This window comes from Salmo trutta, chromosome 36, assembly GCF_901001165.1.
Source record: "Salmo trutta chromosome 36, fSalTru1.1, whole genome shotgun sequence".
Taxonomy (NCBI): Eukaryota; Metazoa; Chordata; class Actinopteri; order Salmoniformes; family Salmonidae; genus Salmo; species Salmo trutta.
This window is the reverse complement of record NC_042992.1, coordinates 5,863,438-5,890,373: the sequence shown is the minus strand read 5'-3', so window position 1 is coordinate 5,890,373 and position 26,936 is coordinate 5,863,438. Positions and strand designations below refer to the sequence as shown.

The 26,936-nt window shown below is 40.8% G+C and overlaps 3 protein-coding genes across 4 annotated transcripts in view; all 3 read left to right on the top strand.

The window, feature by feature from the left end:
* The first annotated feature begins 676 nt into the window (after positions 1-676).
* Positions 677-2,662, top strand: LOC115176310 (gap junction beta-4 protein). Its single transcript, XM_029736253.1, has 2 exons — positions 677-1,624; positions 1,870-2,662. The coding sequence occupies exons 1-2, from the start codon at positions 1,089-1,091 to the stop codon at positions 2,171-2,173; spliced, it is 840 nt and encodes a 279-aa protein (XP_029592113.1). The 5' UTR covers positions 677-1,088; the 3' UTR covers positions 2,174-2,662.
* Positions 2,663-7,075: 4,413 nt separating this feature from the next.
* LOC115176308 (gap junction beta-3 protein-like) lies at positions 7,076-9,902 on the top strand. Its single transcript, XM_029736248.1, has 2 exons — positions 7,076-7,300; positions 7,955-9,902. The coding sequence occupies exon 2, from the start codon at positions 8,040-8,042 to the stop codon at positions 8,832-8,834; it is 795 nt and encodes a 264-aa protein (XP_029592108.1). The 5' UTR covers positions 7,076-7,300; positions 7,955-8,039; the 3' UTR covers positions 8,835-9,902.
* Positions 9,903-14,959: 5,057 nt separating this feature from the next.
* The window catches only part of LOC115176306 (bromodomain-containing protein 4B), a 13,866-nt gene continuing 1,889 nt past the window's right edge, over positions 14,960-26,936 (top strand). The window contains exons 1-4 of one of the 2 annotated variants that reach the window (XM_029736247.1): positions 14,960-15,129; positions 15,258-15,297; positions 17,014-17,210; positions 21,915-21,974. In XM_029736247.1, the coding sequence (XP_029592107.1) occupies positions 17,037-17,210; positions 21,915-21,974 (234 nt within the window). In that variant the 5' untranslated portion in view covers positions 14,960-15,129; positions 15,258-15,297; positions 17,014-17,036. The remainder of the gene's footprint in view (positions 15,130-15,257; positions 15,298-17,013; positions 17,211-21,914; positions 21,975-26,936) is intronic. The other variant, XM_029736246.1, reaches the window with a different exon arrangement.

Genomic DNA, 26,936 nt, shown 5'->3' with positions numbered 1-26,936 from the left:
TTTAGAATATCGTAGGTTTTTCCCCAAACACTGCTTTTCATTTTTGGATTCAACAAAGAGAAGACTTTGCTTTTGTTTTGTTTGTTTGTCAGTTAAAGTAAGCAGGATTTACACGTAGTCATATTTTAACAAGAAGTCAATTTGACATTTTGCTCAGGACACCATTTTCACTGAGGTTACTGTTGACATCGATTCCGTGGTAAATTATGGGGGTCAAATTTGCCTCCACTTTCTGGATTGGGGTGATCAGACCTTGGTTCCGAATATTGGGGAAGATGCTGAGGATAATATTGAAGAGTTTGAGTATAGCCAACTTGAATTTGTTGTCTGTTTATTTTATCATTTCATTTTTCTTATTTCTTAGTGTATTTCTGTACTGTTTTAGTGTTTCCCCATAGTATTTGTATTTTTATTTATTAGGGCAGCAGCTACTCTTCCTGTGGTCCAAACACATTAAGGCACTTACATTACATAGTGAAGGTGTATGTTTTAGTTTTCTGGGTCTCTGTGTGTTTGGTTGGGTAGGTTTCACTTTTTTTAGGGGGGGGGGGGGGGTGTTTGCGCTCTTCATCAAACCACTTCTTTTTGCTGTTCATTTTCTTAGGTTTCTGCTTGTTTGTTTTTTTTACAATTTGATGTTAGCTGTCAAATATACTGTTCAGACTTTATTTTGCTAAGTTTACACCACTATTGCAAGGAAAATATTTCTCTCTCTCTCTCTCTCTCTCTCTCTCTCTCTCCTTTTTGTGGTTTGAATCAGTCTCCTTCTCTCTATGGTAAAAGTTGAATAATAAGTTGTCAGCCACTCCCTAATTTACTCAAACACTGAGCTGAGGGTGTAGCAGCCATGTTTACCTAGCTAGTGCACTCAGTATGGGCATGCAGTACAGCCCTCCCCTCTTGTGCCAACCAAGCTGAGTAAGTCTTATTAAAAGACCCACCTTTCCTGAGTGCAGTCGAGTATTTTTTTTACCAAAGGGTAGAAGCCCACTGGGAACGAGAGGCGGTTGTGACAAGAGCCAGGGGCCTGTTGGAGGCTGAACTGAACTTATACTACAAATTCTAATTCTACAACTTGTACCTCCGCTATGAACTGGGCGTTTTTGCAGGGCCTGCTTAGCGGGGTCAATAAGTACTCCACGGCGTTCGGTCGTATCTGGCTCTCCGTCGTCTTCATCTTCAGACTCATGGTCTTCGTCGTGGCAGCGGAGAAAGTGTGGGGTGACGAGCAGAAAGACTTCGACTGCAACACCCGCCAACCTGGCTGCCACAACGTCTGTTATGACCACTTCTTCCCTGTCTCCCACAGCCGGCTCTGGGCACTCCAACTCATCTTCGTCACCTGTCCCTCGCTCCTGGTCGTCCTCCACGTTGCGTACAGAGATGAACGAGAGCGGAAACACTGTCTGAAGCACGGTGAGGGATGCACCCGTCTGTACGACAATACGGGGAAGAAACGCGGCGGCCTGTGGTGGACCTACCTCTTCAGTCTGCTATTTAAGATGGCGGTGGACGGCGTGTTCATCTTTCTGTTGTTTTACATCTACGAGGCGTACTTCTTCCCGCTGGTGGTGAAGTGCTCAGAGGACCCCTGTCCCAACGAGGTGGACTGCTTTATTGCCAGGTATTGCTATTATTATTACTATTATTACAAACAGAGCACACTTTGCACTGATCATTTCCATGACCCTGCATGACCCTGACCATCAGGAGAATCTCTTGAGCGCTAAAGTATCACAAATGCTGCACTTGTTGAGGTGATGAACGGCGTGAGCTAAACCAGTATGTGATTACAATGCTTTGTTATTTTTGAACATCCATAGACCTGTACTGTTTCACGAAGCTCATCTTTTATTGTCTGCTCCCCAGGCCAACAGAGAAGCGAGTGTTCACCGTCTTCATGGTGGTGATAAGCTTGGTGTGTATACTCTTGACCCTGTGTGAGATCCTCTACCTGCTGGGGAAGAAGTGCAAAGAGTGTATTGGCGGTGGAGGACCCCGTGTCATCAGGGCGAGCCCCCAGTTCACCATGCCAGCTACCATACCCCTGACAGAGAAAGATACATCTGTGTTCAAGCAGTCTGAACTAAAGAAGATGAACATGGCTGATGGGGATAGCGGAGTGGATAAGAGAGAGATCCCTGCTCCTGGTTACAGTGTGACCGTCTCTTAAGACTGTTCTCTTTAATTCTGGTCATGGAGACGCCATAACTTGCTCAGGCTTTCCGTTCAAGCCCAGTATTAATACCTGATTAGATGCATCTAGTCAAGGCATTGATGATGAGTTGATCAGTTGTTTTATGTTAGTAAGTCTAGTAGTAGTTGGTATATAGTACTGGTTTGGAAGAAAAGCCTATGGAAAGACTACAACATTTTGTTATGTCTGTGTCAAGGCAAGGGCCACATATACTGTTCAGTGTGAGTATGAAGATATGGGTCGATACTCCAAAATGTTGTTTACAAAAGTCACTGCCAAAATGGGAAAATATTTTGTACATGTTTAGTCATGATTAATTAGAGATTGACATGCCATCTGTTTTTTTTTTTTTGTAAGCAGTTTTTATTTCATGAAATGTACATTATTTCTAGTCTTGTAATATAATTTCAAGTCTGATGATTGTAGTTTGCTTGTAATTTCAAATAAAACCATATTTTATTATGATCTATTTTTTGTTGTATTTTCTATAGATATAAAATGTTTCTTCAATTTCAACTAAAATATCATGAGGATTTTCAACTTAATAAGTAAAGTCCATTGAGCACAAAACTGATAGTAAATCAGATTGGATCCAAGGCCTTTTATTCATTCCAGCTACCATTTATAGGCCGTTTTACAGTACATATAGCAACCATTTATAGGCCGTTTTACAGTACATATAGCAACCATTTATAGGCCGTTTTACAGTACATATAGCAACCATTTATAGGCCGTTTTACAGTACATATAGCAACCATTTATAGGCCGTTTTACAGTACATATAGCAACCATTTATAGGCCGTTTTACAGTACATATAGCAACCATTTATAGGCCGTTTTACAGTACATGTAGCAACCATTTATAGGCCGTTTTACAGTACATGTAGCAACCATTTATAGGCCGTTTTACAGTACATGTAGCAACCATTTATAGGCCGTTTTACAGTACATGTAGCAACCATTTATAGGCCGTTTTACAGTACATGTAGCAACCATTTATAGGCCGTTTTACAGTACATGTAGCAACCATTTATAGGCCGTTTTACAGTACATATAGCAACCATTTATAGGCCGTTTTACAGTACATATAGCAACCATTTATAGGCCGTTTTACAGTACATATAGCAACCATTTATAGGCCGTTTTACAGTACATATAGCAACCATTTATAGGCCGTTTTACAGTACATATAGCAACCATTTATAGGCCGTTTTACAGTACATATAGCAACCATTTATAGGCCGTTTTACAGTACATATAGCAACCATTTATAGGCCGTTTTACAGTACATATAGCAACCATTTATAGGCCGTTTTACAGTACATATAGCAACCATTTATAGGCCGTTTTACAGTACATATAGCAACCATTTATAGGCCGTTTTACAGTACATGTAGCAACCATTTATAGGCCGTTTTACAGTACATGTAGCAACCATTTATAGGCCGTTTTACAGTACATGTAGCAACCATTTATAGGCCGTTTTACAGTACATATAGCAACCATTTATAGGCCGTTTTACAGTACATATAGCAACCATTTATAGGCCGTTTACAGTACATATAGCAACCATTTATAGGCCGTTTTACAGTACATATAGCAACCATTTATAGGCCGTTTTACAGTACATATAGCAACCATTTATAGGCCGTTTTACAGTACATATAGCAACCATTTATAGGCCGTTTTACAGTACATATAGCAACCATTTATAGGCCGTTTTACAGTACATATAGCAACCATTTATAGGCCGTTTTACAGTACATATAGCAACCATTTATAGGCCGTTTTACAGTACATATAGCAACCATTATAGGCCGTTTTACAGTACATGTAGCAACCATTTATAGGCCGTTTTACAGTACATGTAGCAACCATTTATAGGCCGTTTTACAGTACATGTAGCAACCATTTATAGGCCGTTTTACAGTACATATAGCAACCATTATAGGCCGTTTTACAGTACATATAGCAACCATTTATAGGCCGTTTTACAGTACATATAGCAACCATTTATAGGCCGTTTTACAGTACATATAGCAACCATTTATAGGCCGTTTTACAGTACATATAGCAACCATTTATAGGCCGTTTTACAGTACATATAGCAACCATTTATAGGCCGTTTTACAGTACATATAGCAACCATTTATAGGCCGTTTTACAGTACATGTAGCAACCATTTATAGGCCGTTTTACAGTACATGTAGCAACCATTTATAGGCCGTTTTACAGTACATGTAGCAACCATTTATAGGCCGTTTTACAGTACATATAGCAACCATTTATAGGCCGTTTTACAGTACATATAGCAACCATTTATAGGCCGTTTTACAGTACATATAGCAACCATTTATAGGCCGTTTTACAGTACATATAGCAACCATTTATAGGCCGTTTTACAGTACATATAGCAACCATTTATAGGCCGTTTTACAGTACATATAGCAACCATTTATAGGCCGTTTTACAGTACATATAGCAACCATTTATAGGCCGTTTCACAGTACATATAGCAACCATTTATAGGCCGTTTCACAGTACATATAGCAACCATTTATAGGCCGTTTCACAGTACATATAGCAACCATTTATAGGCCGTTTCACAATAGCAACCATTATAGGCCGTTTCACAGTACATATAGCAACCATTTATAGGCCGTTTCACAGTACATATAGCAACCATTTATAGGCCGTTTCACAGTACATATAGCAACCATTTATAGGCCGTTTCACAGTACATATAGCAACCATTTATAGGCCGTTTCACAGTACATATAGCAACCATTTATAGGCCGTTTCACAGTACATATAGCAACCATTTATAGGCCGTTTCACAGTACATATAGCAACCATTTATAGGCCGTTTCACAGTACATATAGCAACCATTTATAGGCCGTTTCACAGTACATGTAGCAACCATTTATAGGCCGTTTCACAGTACATATAGCAACCATTTATAGGCCGTTTCACAGTACATGTAGCAACCATTTATAGGCCGTTTCACAGTACATATAGCAACCATTTATAGGCCGTTTCACAGTACATATAGCAACCATTTATAGGCCGTTTTACAGTACATATAGCAACCATTTATAGGCCGTTTCACAGTACATATAGCAACCATTTATAGGCCGTTTTACAGTACATATAGCAACCATTTATAGGCCGTTTTACAGTACATATAGCAACCATTTATAGGCCGTTTTACAGTACATATAGCAACCATTTATAGGCCGTTTTACAGTACATATAGCAACCATTTATAGGCCGTTTTACAGTACATATAGCAACCATTTATAGGCCATTTTACAGTACATATAGCAACCATTTATAGGCCGTTTCACAGTACATATAGCAACCATTTATAGGCCGTTTTACAGTACATATAGCAACCATTTATAGGCCGTTTCACAGTACATATAGCAACCATTTATAGGCCGTTTCACAGTACATATAGCAACCATTTATAGGCCGTTTCACAGTACATATAGCAACCATTTATAGGCCGTTTTACAGTACATATAGCAACCATTTATAGGCCGTTTTACAGTACATATAGCATGCTAGCACAACAGGAGGAGCAACAGTACTACACTTTCACAGTACATATAGCATGCTAGCACAACAGGAGGAGCAACAGTACTACACTTTCACAGTACATATAGCATGCTAGCACAACAAGAGGTGCAACAGTACTACACTTTCACAGTACATATAGCATGCTAGCACAACAAGAGGTGCAACAGTACTACACTTTCAGTGCTTTACACAATGTCATTAAATGGATCACATATTTTAACCGTTATTTAAGAACAAATTCTTATTTTACAATGACGGCCTACCGGGGTACAGTGGGTTAACTGCCTTGTTCAGGGGCAGAATGACATATTTTTACCTTGTCAGCTCAGGGATTCGATATAGCAACCTTTCGGTTACTGGCCCAATGCTAGCTATCCACTAGGCTACCTGCCACCCCAACAGTCTCACAGATAAGTTATCATATGTGATGTATACATTTTGAATGAAGTTTGTTCAAGAGTCCCTCTTAAAACATTCACATGAACCTTAAAGTAACAAAGTTAATTCCTTGTGGCATGTAGCTTGGCATGTAGCTTGCAAAACACCTGATGAGATCAAAGTGATAAAAAAAATTTGCAATGAAAGAGAACCACAAAGTGACACACCTTAATAGTGAAATGAATGAAATAGTAGTTTATTCTACAGGTTGGCAGTAGTAGGTTGGGAGTGGTCAGTAAGCAGGGGTGATAGTACAGTCTATCTACATTAAAATGACCCCTCCTAAATGATCTGATCACAGTCACATCCGGCATGACTAAAAGCCCCATCAGCCTGGGCAGCAGGACCAGCTGTACAGCTGTGTGATGTGGTGCTGAGAGGTGACACCTTCTATAGATGAATGAGCCGTCTAGTCTAGATAAGAGTGTCTGCTAAATGACTCAAATATACATGTACATTTGCTGAATGGGCTTGAACACCAATGTTCAGTGTTTGAGTATCTAGAAGTATGAATCAACAACAAATACTACAAACACTTGCGATCACCGTATCAATTCTCTGTGAGACTGGAGTGTCCTATGTCCACATCCCGATACCTCTGTACCATAGTTCCATCTCACCTGGCAAATAAAGGATCAGCGTTTTTTTTATCTCGGAATCTGTGGCAGTGCCGGATAAATGAGGGTGACTAGGCAGACATGGACTGGTACCAAACCATACTCGTCATCTGTGTGGGCCTGGGGTGTTACCGATACCAGAGTCACCTGGTGGGAACACTTAGTCACCATGACAACTCCGATGTTGATTTTAACAAGGGTATTGCATCACTAACTGGCCAGTGGAGAGAAGAAGAAGAAAAAAAAACACAGCACTGATTCCAAAGCTTGACCACACCTCCTGAGTGTGGCTAAATCATCATGTCCAGACTTACAGTAGTGGTGCAGCCATTTTGTTCAGCCCTGCCATTCAATAGTCAAATCAGACCGAGGCAAAGTTGAACAGCGAGACGGACAAGCTTTGAACAGAGAGACGGACAAGCTTAATAAATGGATTGAGCATCAGCCTAGTGATCCGAAACAACTGTAAGTATGACTTGACTAATAATTCATCTGTAATAGTTATACGAATTACTTTTGCCTCAAAATGATGTGTATTCAGCAACAAGTAAGCTATCACATACTCGACCTGTTTTTGAATATACTTCCACTGTTTTCATAAGAAACTACTTTGCTCAAGATGTTCTGATTTTGTGAGCGTTAGACTCTTGATGGAAGGAAAACAGTGTTTTGATCAAATATTAAAGCCGCCTTTCTTCAAAGAACCCCACACCTTTAAGCAAACAGCTTCAGAAGGTGAAGAGAGAGTCGCAGGGAGATTTGGATGAAAAGTTGGATCAGAGTCAAAAAAAGGCTGTGAACAGATCTTTTACAAAAGAAAAATACTTTTAACACCCAGAAGAAAATGTATTTCTATGTAAAATTGAAGAGTTGTATTATATGTTGTTCAGCTGGTAGATGTTTCCTGTTGTTTATAGCTTTATTACCCAGCATTCTGTAGCCTTCCAGTAGGGCAGGCGATGGCAATGCCAGTGTTAGGTGATGCCAAAGGGGTCTGGAACTTGATTTTAATTAGTTCCCTTTCCCTGAAATGGAGAATGGACTGGCACAATACATACCCTGGTTGTTTAACCGTTATTCATACACTTATTAATGAATCACTTTCTCTTCTTCCTCCAGCTTCAAGTCCAAAAACAGAAGCTCATCCAAACAGCCGGGTGAAAGTTCAACGGTGACAGAAGGGAATCCCACTCCGATCTCACCAATGGACTGGAAGACGTTCGAGGCGCTGCTTAGCGGGGTCAATAAATACTCTACCGCGTTTGGACGTATCTGGCTCGCGGTGGTCTTTGTGTTTCGCGTCATGGTCTTTGTCGTGGCCGCAGAACGCGTCTGGAGTGACGACCAGAAAGACTTTGACTGCAACACTCGCCAACCTGGCTGCGCCAATGCCTGTTACGACCACTTCTTTCCTGTCTCCCACACCAGGATCTGGGCACTCCAGCTCATCTTCGTCACCTGTCCCACCTTCATGGTCGTGATGCACGTGGCGTACCGTGAGGAACGCGAACGCAAGTACCGCATCGCACACGGTGAGAACGCCCGTCTCTACGACAACACAGGACAGAAGCACGGAGGACTCTGGTGGACATATCTCCTCAGCCTCTTCTTCAAAACGGCCATCGAGGTGGCGTTCCTCTACCTCCTCCATCTCATCTACAACAACTTTGACCTGCCGCGCCGCGTCATTTGCGACCTTTGGCCTTGTCCTAACCAGGTGGATTGCTACATCGGTCGGCCCACGGAGAAGAGGGTGTTTACCTACTTCATGGTAGGGGCGTCGGCTGTGTGTATAGTGCTCAACGTGTGTGAGATCTTTTACCTGATAGCCATCCGGTTGCTGAGGATCAGTCATCGGGGAAGCCTCCATACGTCGCCCAACATTAGATGCTCTGAGCTGGACTGTGATGGGTGTCAGACGCTGGCGGAGACAGCAGAGTACCAGGAGTGCAATGAGGCCAACTTAGCCATGGAGAAGAAAAGTACATCTATATTTTGAGTCAGACAAATGAAACGTTTTACAATTTAACTTTTATTAGATGACAAATCTTTATTGACTAAATGTTGTCAACTAAAATCGGAGTTTTATCAATACATTTATTTTAGTCAAATGTAATTGTTATGGCCACCACCTCACCCTCCCTTATGGACACGCCTCTGTGAGGGTGAAAGACTGACGGACGTTAAGAGTTCTTGAAAGTGATTTGACAGGTCGTGTTCCTCTGCTCAGACGTTGCTGACGAATCCCAGAGTTAACATGGTCGGTATTTTACATATTAGCCAAGCGCATCTTAATCTAATCTGGTGCCCGACTGCACAGTCGATGTAACGTCTGAGCAAGGAAACGCAACACTCTGCTCATCTGATCTGGTCCCTTGCTTTTTTTCTGTATTGTTTTAACTTTTTAGATTTACAGTTCATTTATTATTATCTTAATTCGTTTAGTCCTTAGTAATTTCAAGTTTCCTTACAGGGAAATGCAGGGCAGTGTACAGACCTTTCAGGGAGCAGGTGTTCAAAATGAAAAAAGGGCACATAACATAGACTACTAACTGCCTCTCTAGCGAACATTTTAAATATTTTCAACATAGGCTTGTTTATCTCTGCAACAACACACTCACTCATTACAAATTGTAAGCAAGCTAATTACAGTGCCTCCAAAAGACACGATTGACATCTGAAAAAAGGGTAGGCTATCAGCTGATTTTTATTTAAGAAAATGTCCCCTTTATTTATCTAGGCAAGTCAGTTAAGAACAAATTCTGTGTTCAGTGCTTAATTTGTAAATCTGAAGGTGCCATAACAAAAAGTGAGGGGTGGGACCTGGGGAGTTCTGAGGTACCCGAACACATGAAAAAAGTCCCCTTTATAATAAAGTATTGCTTATCATCACATTTATAATAAAGTATTGCAAATCATCACATGTATAATAAAGTATTGCATATCATCACCTTTATAATAAAGTCTTTGATGTATATATTCACCTTTAAAATGAAGAATTGCATATTATCACCTTTATAATAAAGTACTGCATATCATCACCTTTATAATAAAGTATTGCATATCATCACCTTTATAATAAAGTATTCCATTCATAGCATCACCTTTATAATAAAGTATTGCATATCATCACCTTTATAATAAAGTATTGCATATCATCACCTTTATAATAAAGTATTCCAAGCATATCATCACCTTTATAATAAAGTATTCCATTCATAGCATCACCTTTATAATAAAGTATTGCATATCATCACCTTTATAATAAAGTATTGCATATCTTCACCTTTATAATAAAGTATTGCATATCTTCACCTTTATAATAAAGTTTTTCATATCATCACCTTTCTAAAAGTATTACATGCATATCATCACCTTTATAATAAAGTATTGCATATCATCACCTTTATAATAAAGAATTGCATATCATCACCTTTATAATAAAGTATTCCAAGCATATTATCACCTTTATAATAAAGTATTCCAAGCATATTATCACCTTTATAATAAAGTATTGCATATCATCACATGTATAATAAAGTATTGCATATCATCACCTTTATAATAAAGTATTGCATATCATCACCTTTATAATAAAGAATTGCATATCATCACCTTTATAATAAAGTATTCCAAGCATATTATCACCTTTATAATAAAGTATTCCAAGCATATTATCACATGTATAATAAAGTATTGCATATCATCACCTTTATAATAAAGTATTCCAAGCATATTATCACCTTTATAATAAAGTATTCCAAGCATATTATCACATGTATAATAAAGTATTGCATATCATCACCTTTATAATAAAGTATTGCATATCATCACCTTTATAATAAAGTATTCCAAGCATATTTTACATTTTTTACATTTTAGTCATTTAGCAGACGCTCTTATCCAGAGCGACTTACAGTAGCATATCATCACCTTTATAATAAAATATTCCATTCATAGCATCACCTTCATAATAAAGTACTGCAAATCATCACTTTTATAATAAAGTATTACATATCACCACCTTTATTATAAAGTATTACATATATTCACCTTTATAATGAAGTATTGCATAGCATCACCTTTATAATAATGTATTTGATGCATATGATCACCTTTATAATAATGTATTGCATATCATCACCTTTATAATAAAGTATTCCATGCATATCATCACCTTTATAATAAAGTATTCCATATCATCACCTTTAGTATAAAGTATTGCATATCATCACCTTTATAATATAGTATTGCATATCATCACATGTATAATAAAGTATTTGATGCATATGATCACCTTTATAATAAAGTATTGCATATCATCACATGTTTAATAAAGTATTGCATATGATCACCTTTATAATAAAGTATTGCATATCACCACCTTTATAATAAAGTATTGCATATCATCACCTTTATAATAAAGTATTGCATATCATCACTTTATAATAAAGTATTCCATTCATATCATCACCTTTATAATATAGTATTCCATGCGTATCATCACATTTGCGCAGTGGGCGTAGATCAGTCGAGAGGTGCTTACAGAAGTTGCACACATGTATTTTAGATTTTTTTATTTATTGAACCTTTATTTAAATATGGAGAACACATGGGGAACATTTTTAGTAACCTAGGGTCTGGGAAAAATGTGGCCTTTTTTAAGCCCATTTCTTGCAACTATACGTCCTTTTACATGACTTGAGACTTTATAGCAGAATATTTTTTAATACCGCACAAATGATCTAAGATGAATAGAAACGTACTAATCTTGAATCCATCAATAGCCTAGACCAGGGGTGGGCAAACTTTTTGGCTCGAGGGCCACATCGGGATTTTGAAATTCAATGGAGGGACGCATTTTGGGGGGGAACAATTGTTTGTTAAAATCAATTTGTGGGGGTCTCCCGAGTGGTGCAACGGTCTAAGGCACTGTATCGCAGTGCTTGAGGCGTCACTACAGACCCAGGTTCGATCCTAGGCTGTGTCACAGCTGGCCGTGACTGAGAGACCCATGAGGCGGTGCACAATTGGTGGCACAAATTTCCTTGTCCCGTCTCGCTCTAGCGACTCCTGTGGCAGGCTAGGTGCATACACGGTCACCAGGTGTATGGTGTTTCCTCTGACACATTGATGCGGCTGGCTTCCGGGTTAAGTGGGCGTTGTGTCAAGAAGCAGTGTAGCTTGGCAGGGTTGTGTTTCGGAGGACACACAGCTCTTGACCTTCGCCTCTCCCGAGTCCGTACGGGAGTTGCAGTGATGGGACAAGACTGTAACTACCAATTGGATACCATGAAATTGGGGAGAAATAAGGGCTTAAAAAATATATATTTTTTTATTTTTAATGTCTCACGGGCCGGATTGAAGTGCCCCCCCCCCCCCGGCCTAGACCTAGGTGTGTGGAGAAACACATTGTACAGTATGAGGAGGAAGTTATAGTCCGAAACAAGTTTTCCAGTTTCACTGACTCACTCAATGTCGATGGCCAATGCGCTTGTGCCAAAAGCCTATCTACAATGTTCGCTCAATAGATCTATTAGGAAGTTGATCTAATATCTGTCTGCCTACAGCAGACAGATTATAGTCTTCTCTTTTCAGCAGGAGCCATTTGCTTTCCAACCTGTATTTGAAATATTGTGTAAGAGCCTGTTTTGTCTGCATGCTGTTCACTGGCAGACGGTAGGCAATGACTTGTTATTGGGCTACACACAGGATCCACAGCTAGGCAATTTTTTAAAAGAAGCTATTGATCCTCTGAGGCTAAATGATAGGCCTGCTCCTAGTGTAGTAGGCTATTCTGCAACCTGGACTCAGGGGTAGACGTAACATAGTAAATATAAATCTGGAACACTCCAATTAGAATGATGTATTAATTTGTGGATTTGCATCATACATTTAATATGATATGTTACGAATTGCAATTTGTTGTGATGTAACATTAGCTAGGTGGCTAACGTTAGCTAGGTTAGGGTTAGGTTAAGGTTAAGGTTAGGGTTAAAGTTAGGAGTTAAGTTAAAGGGTTAGGGGAATGGTTGCTAATTAGCTAAAATGCTTAAGTTGTCTGTGATGAGATGTTTTTCCAGCACCCTTCTCGTGATTCTATAAGAAAATAGATGATGAAGTGCTTCTGCGTATAGGCTATCAGCCAGTGGTGTAGTGGACGGTATACGCCGATACCCAGGTTTTTTTTTTCAGTGAGCATTGCGTATACGCATTTCTTAGTTCACATAATGCGTATCAAAGTAGTGTAATGTAAGTATATGCCGTATCAATTAATAAGGCTGTTGGAACGGATCAGAATGTTTCGCTTAAAATGTTGATTAACTAATATTTCTTCACACTTCAGGCTCGGCAACATGGTTGGTGGTAGCGCGAATGTTTAAAAAAAAAACTATTTGTGGAAAAACGCTGTTCTAAAATGCGAGTGGTTTCATGGACAGAGTTGGAAATATCCGTTAGAAATGTAGAAAGAAGGGGAGATCTAAAGATGCAACAACTATCAAATCAAATCAAATGTATTTATATAAAGCCCTTCTTACATCAGCTGATGTCACAAAGTGCTGTACAGAAACCCAGCCTAAAACCCCAAACAGCAAGCAACGCAAGAGTAGAAGCACGGTGGCTAGGAAAAACTCCCTAGAAAGGCCAGAAGCTAGGAAGAAACCTAGAGAGGAACCAGGGTATGATGGGTGGCCAGTCCTCTTCTGGCTGTGCCGGGTGGAGATAATAACAGAACATGGCCAATCATGGGTTGCTATGCTAATATGACTAGGATAATGCCTTTGGCTGCTAGACAATGAAATAAAGTTGAAAGAAAACTAATATCACTACTCCTCCTCAATGCTTTACGGTGGGAAATACACATGCAGAGACCATGCGTTCACCCACACCTCGTCTCACAAAGATACAGCAGTTGGAACTCAAAATGTCCAATTTGGACTCCAGACCAAAGGACAAATTTCCACCGGACAAATTTCCACCTCTGAACAGTTGATGTTGAGATGTGTCTGTTACTTGAATTCTGTGAAGCATTTATTTGGGCTGCAATTTCTGAGGCTGGTAACTCTAATGAACTTATCCTCTGCAGCAGAGGTAACTCTGGGTCTTCCATTCCTGGTACGGTCCTCATGAGAGCCAGTTTCAAAGTTCTTGAAATTTTCCATATTGACTGGCCTTCATGTCTTAAACTAATGATGTACTGTCATTTCTCTTTGCTTATTTGAGCTGTTCTTGCCATAATATGGACTTGGTCTTTTACCAAATAGGGCTATCTTCTGTATACCACCCCTACCTTGTCACAACACAGCTGATTGGCTCAAACTCACGAAGAAGGAAAGAAATTCCACAAATGAACTTATAAAAAGGCACACCTGTTAATTTAAATCCATTCCAGGTGACTACCTCATGAAGCTGGTTGAGAGAATGCCAAGAATGTGCAAAGCTGTCATCAAGACATAGGGTTGCTATTTGAAAAATCTCAAATATAAAATATATTTTGATTTGTTTAACACTTTTTTTGGTTATTACATGATTCCATATGTGTTATTTCATAGTTTTGGTTGTTTTCACAATTTTTCCACAATGTAGAAAAGAGTAAAAATAAAGAAAAACCCTTGAATGAGTAGGTATTCTAAAATGTTTGACCGGTAGTGTATATATATATATATATATATATATATATATATATAAATATATATGTGTATACCACCATCCAAAAGAGCACTTGTCGAGTGGGAGGGCAAAAGGGGCAGGTGCTTGGACACAGCTAAACTCTATCTGAAACGTTATGTCGGCCTGGCTGTGTTGTATTTGCTTGTTTGATTGGTCTATCTCTCCACCTAGTGGCGACAAAGTACCATCATATCATTTCCTGTGAATAACTTTTGGGGGGGGGGGGGGGGGGGGGGGGGGGGGCGGCGGGAATAACTTTATATAAATATTGGAAAACTGCATTTTGACTATAGTTTGTGTCATTTGTATTATGTATTATGATTGAATTCATGTTGTTTTAAAATAAAATAGAAAATTACAACAAGTCACGTGTGTGTGTTTAAATTCCGGGGGAACCGCCTATTTTTTTTGTGTGTGTGTTTTTTTTTATATATGTACTTGTACGGTCGGGTCGGGTCGGGTCGGGGACGGACTGACGGGGAACGTTCACCAGGAGGAGGGAAAGAGAAAACACATATAAAATCATCATATAAAATATATTAGATTGTCAAAATAACACAACATCTGGACAGATGATGACTTAAACGGGGGGGGATTCAAATCACCAACAATGGCCAATACAGGTGAATATTGGACTTTAGTTCATAATCTGTTTAACCTTTTGACATGAGTGCTACAGTTTTCTGATAGACAGGATACATCATAAAGTGAGTTCTTCAGTTCAGCCACTGAGCCATCCTGTTTACAACAGGTTTCTGTCGGAACTGTTTTGACTGAAGAATGGGCTACAGGTGGGTTAAAGTCACTGTTAGATTGATCTTTATAAACCCATCTGATCCTAGTGGCCAGTGGTTGAATTGGAAACGTGTCTTTTTGCAAAAGTTACAGAAATACTCCACACTTCATTATCTGACACATTGTGGTAACCTGAAAGAGAATAGACATTACACTTTGAATGTTTGATGATTAGAATTCCCTTAGTCAACACATGTTATATGACCAACATCTAATATATACTGACAGAAGGGCGTTTGTAAGGACCAGACCGGTACATCAGTTCTAGTCTATGTGTCCATCACCCGCCAGGTCAGGAGCTCAGGCGGAACAAGATTTTACAGTTAGAACCTTGATCGGTGGGCTGTACCAACATATGTGGAGGGGAATGTGGATGTTGTGAAACAATGTTGTGGTTGTGTGAAGGGGGGTAAACACCCCTATGGTATAGAGAGGTGATGGAGATGCCCGAGGTTAAATGTATAAACGTCTAAACTTCAATAACTACCCTGGTGAAATGGGTTGGTTCATTTTCAATTCATCTTCTGTAATGTTTTGTTTTTAATATGATAGACAGTGAAAACTGAGTACAAAATGTCTAAGACTCACTGTACCTGTAATAATGCATGTAATAAATTAAAGTACATATCCTAAATACAACATCGAGCTGTCACTAAGCTTACATTATGATCACTAAGCTTTTACATTATGATCACTAAGCTTTTACATTATGATCACTAAGCTTTTACATTATGATCACTAAGCTTTTACATTATGATCACTAAGCTTACATTATGATCACTAAGCTTTTACATTATGATCACTAAGCTTTTACATTATGATCACTAAGCTTTTACATTATGATCACTAAGCTTTTACATTATGATCACTAAGCTTTTACATTATGATGCATCAGCTTCACAGTGTTGAGATCAGTGTATACCCCACTCTCTGGATGTTGTCTGATTTTAGATGTCTGTTAAACCACACTGTCTGGATGTTGTCTGATTTTAGATGGCATGTCTCTGTTCTACCACAATGTTTACCCAACATCATACATGAACTGGGTTCAAATAATATTTTACATCTTTCAATTAATTTAAGCGTCTGCTTTAGAATGGAATGGCCTGTCGGCTAAGTTTGCACTTTTGGGACTTTTCTATTAGTCCATCGCAAATGGCAAGCTCAATCAAGCACATCTTAAATATTAGAAATTATTTCAAAAAGTATTTGAACCCAGGTCAGCTTCTCATACATGTGAAGCTCCTTGATGCAAAATCCTGTAGCGTAGAGAGACTCTGTTTGGATAGGACCAGAGATAGTACTAGACCCTAGAGATGTGTGTGTTCAGCAGGTAATCATTAATGCCCGTGACATCTCCATTGTGGTTTTAACCCTGGGACTGTGTGGAGCAGATCAATAGTAAATGGACCCTGAACATGGACTTGATGATACTGTCTCTCCCTTCTCTCTCTTCCTCCTTATCATGTTTACATTCTGTCCTGTATCTATGTCCTCTCTCTCTCTCTCTCTGTCTCTCTCTCTCTCTCTCTCTCTCTCTCTCTCTCACACTCTCTCTTTCTTGCGCTCTCTTTCTCGCTCTCTCGCTCTCGCTCTCTGTCTCTCTCTGTTTATCGCTCTCTGTCTCTGTTTGTCTCTCTCTCTCTCTCTGTCTCTCAATCTCTCTTTCTCTTTTCTTTCTCTCTCCTCTGCCTCCCCCTCCCTCTCTATAGGTAGGTGCTGTGCCAGCCTGGAGATGCCCAAGGCCCTGATGAAGATGGGCCTGAGTATGGTGCTTGTAGGACACGTTAACTTCCTGTTGGGGGCGCTAGTCCACGGGGCTGTGCTGCGACACATCAACCTGAACACACGAGCGCGCACCGTGGCGTACTCCATATCTAATGTAGTGGCACTCACTACTGGACTAGTGGTGAGACTGAGATATAATGTAGTACTACTGGACTAGTGGTGAGACTGAGATATAATGTAGTACTACTGGACTAGTGGTGAGACTGAGATATAATGTAGTACTACTGGACTAGTGGTGAGACTGAGATATAATGTAGTACTACTGGACTAGCTGTAGGGTGTTGTCTCATCCAGCTGTAATATGTAGGGTGTTGTCCCATCCAGCTGTAATATGTAGGGTGTTGTCTCATCCAGCTGTAATATGTCCCTGTAGGGTGTTGTCTCATCCAGCTGTAATATGTAGGGTGTTGTCCCATCCAGCTGTAATATGTAGGGTGTTGTCTCATCCAGCTGTAATATGTCCCTGTAGGGTGTTGTCTCATCCAGCTGTAATATCTCCCTGTAGGGTGTTGTCTCATCCAGCTGTAATATGTCACTGTAGGGTGTTGTCTCATCCAGCTGTAATATGTAGGGTGTTGTCTCATCCAGCTGTAATATGTAGGGTGTTGTCTCATCCAGCTGTAATATGTCCCTGTAGGGTGTTGTCTCATCCAGCTGTAATATGTCCCAGTAGGGTGTTGTCTCATCCAGCTGTAATATGTAGGGTGTTGTCTCATCCAGCTGTAATATGTAGGGTGTTGTCTCATCCAGCTGTAATATGTCCCTGTAGGGTGTTGTCTCATCCGGCTGTAATATGTAGGGTGTTGTCTCATCCAGCTGTAATATGTCTCTGTAGGGTGTTGTCTCATCCAGCTGTAATATGTCCCAGTAGGGTGTTGTCTCATCCAGCTGTAATATGTCCCTGTAGGGTGTTGTCTCATCCAGCTGTAATATGTCCCTGTAGGGTGTTGTCTCATCTAGCTGTAATATGTCCCTGTAGGGTGTTGTCTCATCCAGCTGTAATATGTCCCTGTAGGGTGTTGTCTCATCCAGCTGTAATATGTCCCTGTAGGGTGTTGTCTCATCCAGCTGTAATATGTCCCTGTAGGGTGTTGTCTCATCCGGCTGTAATATGTAGGGTGTTGTCTCATCCAGCTGTAATATGTCCCTGTAGGTTGTTGTCTCATCCAGCTGTAATATGTCCCTGTAGGGTGTTGTCTCATCCAGCTGTAATATGTAGGGTGTTGTCCCATCCAGCTGTAATATGTCCCTGTAGGGTGTTGTCTCATCCAGCTGTAATATGTCCCTGTAGGGTGTTGTCTCATCCAGCTGTAATATGTAGGGTGTTGTCTCATCCAGCTGTAATATGTCCCTGTAGGGTGTTGTCCCATCCAGCTGTAATATGTCCCAGTAGGGTGTTGTCTCATCCAGCTGTAATATGTAGGGTGTAGTCTCATCCAGCTGTAATATGTCCCTGTAGGGTGTTGTCTCATCCAGCTGTAATATGTCCCAGTAGGTTGTTGTCTCATCCAGCTGTAATATGTCCCAGTAGGGTGTTGTCTCATCCAGCTGTAATATGTCCCTGTAGGGTGTTGTCTCATCCAGCTGTAATATGTAGGGTGTTGTCTCATCCAGCTGTAATATGTAGGGTGTTGTCTCATCCAGCTGTAATATGTCCCAGTAGGGTGTTGTCTCATCCAGCTGTAATATGTCTCTGTAGGGTGTTGTCTCATCCAGCTGTAATATGTAGGGTGTTGTCTCATCCAGCTGTAATATGTCCCAGTAGGGTGTTGTCTCATCCCGCTGTAATATGTCCCAATAGGGTGTTGTCTCATCCAGCTGTAATATGTCCCTGTAGGGTATTGTCTCATCCAGCTGTAATATGTCCCTGTAGGGTGTTGTCTCATCCGGCTGTAATATGTAGGGTGTTGTCTCATCCAGCTGTAATATGTCTCTGTAGGGTGTTGTCTCATCCAGCTGTAATATGTAGGGTGTTGTCTCATCCAGCTGTAATATGTAGGGTGTTGTCTCATCCAGCTGTAATATGTAGGGTGTTGTCTCATCCAGCTGTAATATGTCCCAGTAGGGTGTTGTCTCATCCAGCTGTAATATGTCCCTGTAGGGTGTTGTCTCATCCAGCTGTAATATGTCCCAGTAGGGTGTTGTCTCATCCAGCTGTAATATGTAGGGTGTTGTCCCATCCAGCTGTAATATGTCCCTGTAGGGTGTTGTCTCATCCAGCTGTAATATGGCCCTGTAGGGTGTTGTCTCATCCAGCTGTAATATGTCCCTGTAGGGTGTTGTCTCATCCAGCTGTAATATGTCCCTTTAGGGTGTTGTCTCATCCAGCTGTAATATGTAGGGTGTTGTCTCATCCAGCTGTAATATGTAGGGTGTTGTCTCATCCAGCTGTAATATGTCCCAGTAGGGTGTTGTCTCATCCAGCTGTAATATGTCCCTGTAGGGTGTTGTCTCATCCAGCTGTAATATGTAGGGTGTTGTCTCATCCAGCTGTAATATGTCCCAGTAGGGTGTTATCTCTTCCAGCTGTAATATGTAGGGTGTTGTCCCATCCAGCTGTAATATGTCCCTGTAGGGTGTTGTCTCATCCAGCTGTAATATGTCCCTGTAGGGTGTTGTCTCATCCAGCTGTAATATGTCCCTGTAGGGTGTTGTCTCATCCAGCTGTAATATGTCCCTGTAGGGTGTTGTCTCATCCAGCTGTAATATGTCCCAGTAGGGTGTTGTCTCATCCAGCTGTAATATGTCCCTGTAGGGTGTTGTCTCATCCAGCTGTAATATGTCCCTGTAGGGTGTTGTCTCATCCAGCTGTAATATGTAGGGTGTTGTCTCATCCAGCTGTAATATGGCCCTGTAGGGTGTTGTCTCATCCAGCTGTAATATGTTCCTGTAGGGTGTTGTCTCATCCAGCTGTAATATGTCCCTGTAGGGTGTTGTCTCATCCAGCTGTAATATGTAGGGTGTTGTCTCATCCAGCTGTAATATGTAGGGTGTTGTCTCATCCAGCTGTAATATGTCCCTGTAGGGTGTTGTCTCATCCAGCTGTAATATGTTCCTGTAGGGTGTTGTCTCATCCAGCTGTAATATGTCCCTGTAGGGTGTTGTCTCATCCAGCTGTAATATGTAGGGTGTTGTCTCATCCAGCTGTAATATGTAGGGTGTTGTCTCATCCAGCTGTAATATGTAGGGTGTTGTCTCATCCAGCTGTAATATGTCCCTGTAGGGTGTTGTCTCATCCAGCTGTAATATGTCCCAGTAGGGTGTTGTCTCATCCAGCTGTAATATGTCCCAGTAGGGTGTTGTCTCATCCAGCTGTAATATGTCCCTTTAGGGTGTTGTCTCATCCAGCTGTAATATGTCTCTGTAGGGTGTTGTCTCATCCAGCTGTAATATGTAGGGTGTTGTCTCATCCAGCTGTAATATGTAGGGTGTTGTCTCATCCAGCTGTAATATGTAGGGTGTTGTCTCATCCAGCTGTAATATGTCCCAGTAGGGTGTTGTCTCATCCAGCTGTAATATGTCCCTGTAGGGTGTTGTCTCATCCAGCTGTAATATGTCCCAGTAGGGTGTTGTCTCATCCAGCTGTAATATGTAGGGTGTTGTCCCATCCAGCTGTAATATGTCCCTGTAGGGTGTTGTCTCATCCAGCTGTAATATGTCCCTGTAGGGTGTTGTCTCATCCAGCTGTAATATGTCCCTTTAGGGTGTTGTCTCATCCAGCTGTAATATGTTGGGTGTTGTCTCATCCAGCTGTAATATGTAGGGTGCTGTCTCATCCAGCTGTAATATGTCCCAGTAGGGTGTTGTCTCATCCAGCTGTAATATGTAGGGTGTTGTCCCATCCAGCTGTAATATGTCCCTGTAGGGTGTTGTCTCATCCAGCTGTAATATGTCCCTGTAGGGTGTTGTCTCATCCAGCTGTAATATGTCCCTGCAGGGTGTTGTCTCATCCAGCTGTAATATGTAGGGTGTTGTCTCATCCAACTGTAATATGTAGGGTGTTGTCTCATCGAGCTGTAATATGTAGGGTGTTGTCTCATCCAGCTGTAATATGTAGGGTGTTGTCTCATCCAGCTGTAATATGTAGGGTGTTGTCTCATCCAGCTGTAATGTGTCCCCGCAGGGTGTTGTCTCATCCAGCTGTAATGTGTCCCCGCAGGGTGTTGTCTCATCCAGCTGTAATGTGTCCCTGTAGGGTGTTGTCTCATCCAGCTGTAATGTGTCCCTGTAGGGTGTTGTCTCATCCAGCTGTAATATGTCCCCGCAGGGTGTTGTCTCATCCAGCTGTAATATGTCCCTTTAGGGTGTTGTCTCATCCAGCTGTAATATGTAGGGTGTTGTCTCATCCAGCTGTAATGTGTCCCCGCAGGGTGTTGTCTCATCCAGCTGTAATATGTCCCTTTAGGGTGTTGTCTCATCCAGCTGTAATATGTAGGGTGTTGTCTCATCCAGCTGTAATGTGTCCCCGCAGGGTGTTGTCTCATCCAGCTGTAATGTGTCCCCGCAGGGTGTTGTCTCATCCAGCTGTAATGTGTCCCTGCAGGGTGTTGTCTCATCCAGCTGTAATGTGTCCCTGCAGGATGTTGTCTCATCCAGCTGTAATGTGTCCCCGCAGGGTGTTGTCTCATCCAGCTGTAATATGTCCCTGCAGGGTGTTGTCTCATCCAGCTGTAATATGCAGGGTGTTGTCTCATCCAGCTGTAATATGTCCCTGTAGGGTGTTGTCTCATCCAGCTGTAATATGTCCCTTTAGGGTGTTGTCTCATCCAGCTGTAATATGTCCCAGTAGGGTGTTGTCTCATCCAGCTGTAATGTGTCCCCGCAGGGTGTTGTTGTAGGAATCCTTGCCATCATCCTGTCTAAAAACAAGAAGAGCAGAGTGCTGGTGAGTTACTGGTCTATTCACTGTAAGGTGATGTTACTGATGTTTCCGTATGTGTCTGTCTATTCACTGTAAGGTGATGTTACTGATGTTTCCGTATGTGTCTGTCTATTCACTGTAAGGTGATGTTACTGATGTTTCCGTATGTGTCTGTCTATTCACTGTAAGGTGATGTTACTGATGTTTCCGTATGTGTCTGTCTATTCACTGTAAGGTGATGTTACTGATGTTTCCGTATGTGTCTGTCTATTCACTGTAAGGTGATGTTACTGATGTTTCCGTATGTGTCTGTCTATTCACTGTAAGGTGATGTTACTGATGTTTCCGTATGTGTCTGTCTATTCACTGTAAGGTGATGTTAATGATGTTTCCGTATGTGTCTGTCTATTCACTGTAAGGTGATGTTACTGATGTTTCCGTATGTGTCTGTCTATTCACTGTAAGGTGATGTTACTGATGTTTCCGTATGTGTCTGTCTATTCACTGTAAGGTGATGTTACTGATGTTTCCGTATGTGTCTGTCTATTCACTGTAAGGTGATGTTACTGATGTTTCCGTATGTGTCTGTCTATTCACTGTAAGGTGATGTTACTGATGTTTCCGTATGTGTCTGTCTATTCACTGTAAGGTGATGTTACTGATGTTTCCGTATGTGTCTGTCTATTCACTGTAAGGTGATGTTACTGATGTTTCCGTATGTGTCTGTCTATTCACTGTAAGGTGATGTTACTGATGTTTCCGTATGTGTCTGTCTATTCACTGTAAGGTGATGTTACTGATGTTTCCGTATGTGTCTTTCTATTCACTGTAAGGTGATGTTACTGATGTTTCCGTATGTGTCTGTCTATTCACTGTAAGGTGATGTTACTGATGTTTCCGTATGTGTCTGTTTATTCACTGTAAGGTGATGTTACTGATGTTTCCGTATGTGTCTGTCTATTCACTGTAAGGTGATGTTACTGATGTTTCCGTATGTGTCTATCTATTCACTGTAAGGTGATGTTACTGATGTTTCCGTATGTGTCTGTCTATTCACTGTAAGGTGATGTTACTGATGTTTCCGTATGTGTCTGTCTATTCACTGTAAGGTGATGTTACTGATGTTTCCGTATGTGTCTGTCTATTCACCGTAAGGTGATGTTACTGATGTTTCCGTATGTGTCTGTCTATTCACCGTAAGGTGATGTTACTGATGTTTCCGTATGTGTCTGTCTATTCACCGTAAGGTGATGTTACTGATGTTTCCGTATGTGTCTGTCTATTCACCGTAAGGTGATGTTACTGATGTTTCCGTATGTGTCTGTCTATTCACCGTAAGGTGATGTTACTGATGTTTCCGTATGTGTCTGTCTATTCACCGTAAGGTGATGTTACTGATGTTTCCGTATGTGTCTGTCTATTCACCGTAAGGTGATGTTACTGATGTTTCCGTATGTGTCTGTCTATTCACCGTAAGGTGATGTTACTGATGTTTCCGTATGTGTCTGTCTATTCACCGTAAGGTGATGTTACGGATGTTTCCGTATGTGTCTGTCTATTCACCGTAAGGTGATGTTACTGATGTTTCCGTATGTGTCTGTCTATTCACCGTAAGGTGATGTTACTGATGTTTCCGTATGTGTCTGTCTATTCACCGTAAGGTGATGTTACTGATGTTTCCGTATGTGCCTGTCTATTCACCGTAAGGTGATGTTACTGATGTTTCCGTATGTGCCTGTCTATTCACCGTAAGGTGATGTTACTGATGTTTCCGTATGTGCCTGTCTATTCACCGTAAGGTGATGTTACTGATGTTTCCGTATGTGTCTGTCTATTCACCGTAAGGTGATGTTACTGATGTTTCCGTATGTGTCTGTCTATTCACCGTAAGGTGATGTTACTGATGTTTCCGTATGTGTCTGTCTATTCACCGTAAGGTGATGTTACTGATGTTTCCGTATGTGTCTGTCTATTCACCGTAAGGTGATGTTACTGATGTTTCCGTATGTGTCTGTCTATTCACCGTAAGGTGATGTTACTGATGTTTCCGTATGTGTCTGTCTATTCACTGTAAGGTGATGTTACTGATGTTTCCGTATGTGTCTGTCTATTCACTGTAAGGTGATGTTACTGATGTTTCCGTATGTGTCTGTCTATTCACCGTAAGGTGATGTTACTGATGTTTCCGTATGTGCCTGTCTATTCACCGTAAGGTGATGTTACTGATGTTTCCGTATGTGCCTGTCTATTCACCGTAAGGTGATGTTACTGATGTTTCCGTATGTGCCTGTCTATTCACCGTAAGGTGATGTTACTGATGTTTCCGTATGTGTCTGTCTATTCACCGTAAGGTGATGTTACTGATGTTTCCGTATGTGTCTGTCTATTCACCGTAAGGTGATGTTACTGATGTTTCCGTATGTGTCTGTCTATTCACTGTAAGGTGATGTTACTGATGTTTCCGTATGTGTCTGTCTATTCACTGTAAGGTGATGTTACTGATGTTTCCGTATGTGTCTGTCTATTCACCGTAAGGTGATGTTACTGATGTTTCCGTATGTGCCTGTCTATTCACCGTAAGGTGATGTTACTGATGTTTCCGTATGTGCCTGTCTATTCACCGTAAGGTGATGTTACTGATGTTTCCGTATGTGCCTGTCTATTCACCGTAAGGTGATGTTACTGATGTTTCTGTATGTGTCTGTCTATTCACCGTAAGGTGATGTTACTGATGTTTCCGTATGTGTCTGTCTATTCACCGTAAGGTGATGTTACTGATGTTTCCGTATGTGTCTGTCTATTCACCGTAAGGTGATGTTACTGATGTTTCCGTATGTGTCTGTCTGTTCACTGTAAGGTGATGTTACTGATGTTTCCGTATGTGTCTGTCTATTCACTGTAAGGTGATGTTACTGATGTTTACTCAATATATACAGTTGAAGTTGAACATTTACATAAACCTTCGCCAAATACATTTAAACTCAGTTTTTCACAATTCCTGACATTTAATCCTAGTAAAAAATCCCTGTCTTAGGTCAGTTAGGATCACCATTTTATTTTTTAGAATGTGAAATGTCAGAATAATAGTAGAGAGAAGGATTTATTTCAGCTTTTATTTCTTTCATCACATTCCCAGTAGGTCAGAAGTTTACATACACTCAATTAGTATTTGGTAGCATTGCCTTTTAATTGTTTAACTTGAGTCAAACGTTTCGGGTAGCCTTCCACAAGCTTCCCACAATAAGTTGGGTGAATTTTGGCCCATTCCTCCTGACAGAGCTGGTGTAACTGAGTCAGGTTTGTAGGCCTCCTTTTTCAGTTCTGCCCACACATAGGATTGAGGTCAGGGCTTTGTGATGGCCACTCCAATACCTTGACTTTGTTGTCCTTAAGCCATTTTTGCAACAACTTTGGAAGTATGCTTGGGGTCATTGTCCGTTTGGAAGACCCATTTGCGACCAAGCTTTAACTTCCTGACTGATGTCTTGAGATGTTGCTTCAATATATCCACATACTTTTCCTGCCTCATGATGCCATCTATTTTGTGAAGTGCACCGGTCCCTCCTGCTGCAAAGCACCCCCACAACATAATGCTGCCACCCCCGTGCTTCACGGTTGGGATGGTGTTCTTCGGCTTGCAAGCCTCCCCCTTTTTCCTCCAAACATAACGATGGTCATTATGGCCAAACAGTTCTATTTTTGTTTCATCAGACCAGAGGACATTTCTCCAAAAAATACAATCTTTGTCCCCATGTGCAGATGCAAACCGTAGTCTGGCTTTTTTTATGGCGGTTTTGGAGCAGTGGCTTCTTCCTTGCTGAGCGGCCTTTCAGGTTATGTCGATGTAGGACTCGTTTTACTGATATAGATACTTTTGTACCTGTTTCCTCCATCATCTTCACAAGGTCCTTTGCTGTTGTTCTGGGATTGATAGTACGTTCATCTCTAGGAGACAGAACACGTCTCCTTCCTGAGCGGTATGACTGCTGCGTGGTCCCATGGTGTTTATACTTGCGTACTATTGTTTGTACAGATGAACGTGGTACCTTCAGGCGTTTAAAAATGTCTCCAAAGGATGAACCAGACTTGTGGAGGTCTACAATTTTTTTTCTGAGGTCCTGGCTGATTTCTTTTGATTTTCCCATGATGTCAAGCAAAGAGGGACTGAGTTTGAAGGTAGGCCTTGAAATACATCCACAGGTACACCTCCAATTGACTCAAATGATGTCAATTAGCCTATCAGAAGTTTCTAAAGCCATTACATAATTTTTGGGAATTTTACAAGCTGTTTAAAGGCACAGTCAACTTACTGTATGTAAACTTCTGACCCACTGGAATTGTGATACAGTGAATTATAAGTGAAATAATCTGTCTGTAAATAATTGTTGGAAAAATTACTTGTGTCACGAACAAAGTAGATGTCCTAACCGACTTGCCAAACCTATAGTTTGTTTTAAACAAGCTTTAATGACTCCAACCTCAGACTTCAACTGTGGGTGACTGTAGTGACACTGAAGTTTCCCCATGTGGTTCACCAGGTGAAAATAGCATGATATGATATTAATTTCCCAGTAGTCTATTGATCCTGTATTATCTCTGAACTGTTCTGTATTAGTAGTCTATTGATCCTGTATTATCTCTGAACTGTTCTGTTTTAGTAGTCTATTGATCCTGTATTATCTCTGAACTGTTCTGTATTAGTAGTCTATTGATCCTGTATTATCTCTGAACTGTTCTGTATTAGTAGTCTATTGATCCTGTATTATCTCTGAACTGTTCTGTATTAGTAGTCTATTGATCCTGTATTATCTCTGAACTGTTCTGTATTAGTAGTCTATTGATCCGGTATTATCTCTGAACTGTTCTGTATTAGTAGTCTATTGATCCTGTATTATCTCTGAACTGTTCTGTATTAGTAGTCTATTGATCCGGTATTATCTCCTCTGTATTTCTGATGTGTTTCCTCTCTGTGCAGATCAAAGACTA

Bases quoted from the DNA above. Each gene is read 5' to 3' on its own strand.
- LOC115176310 (XM_029736253.1), top strand. From the start codon at position 1,089: ATGAACTGGGCGTTTTTGCAGGGCCTGCTTAGCGGGGTCAATAAGTAC. The intron at 1,625-1,869 runs GTATTGCTATTA...TCTGCTCCCCAG, and splicing joins GTGGACTGCTTTATTGCCAG to GCCAACAGAGAAGCGAGTGT.
- LOC115176308 (XM_029736248.1), top strand. From the start codon at position 8,040: ATGGACTGGAAGACGTTCGAGGCGCTGCTTAGCGGGGTCAATAAATAC.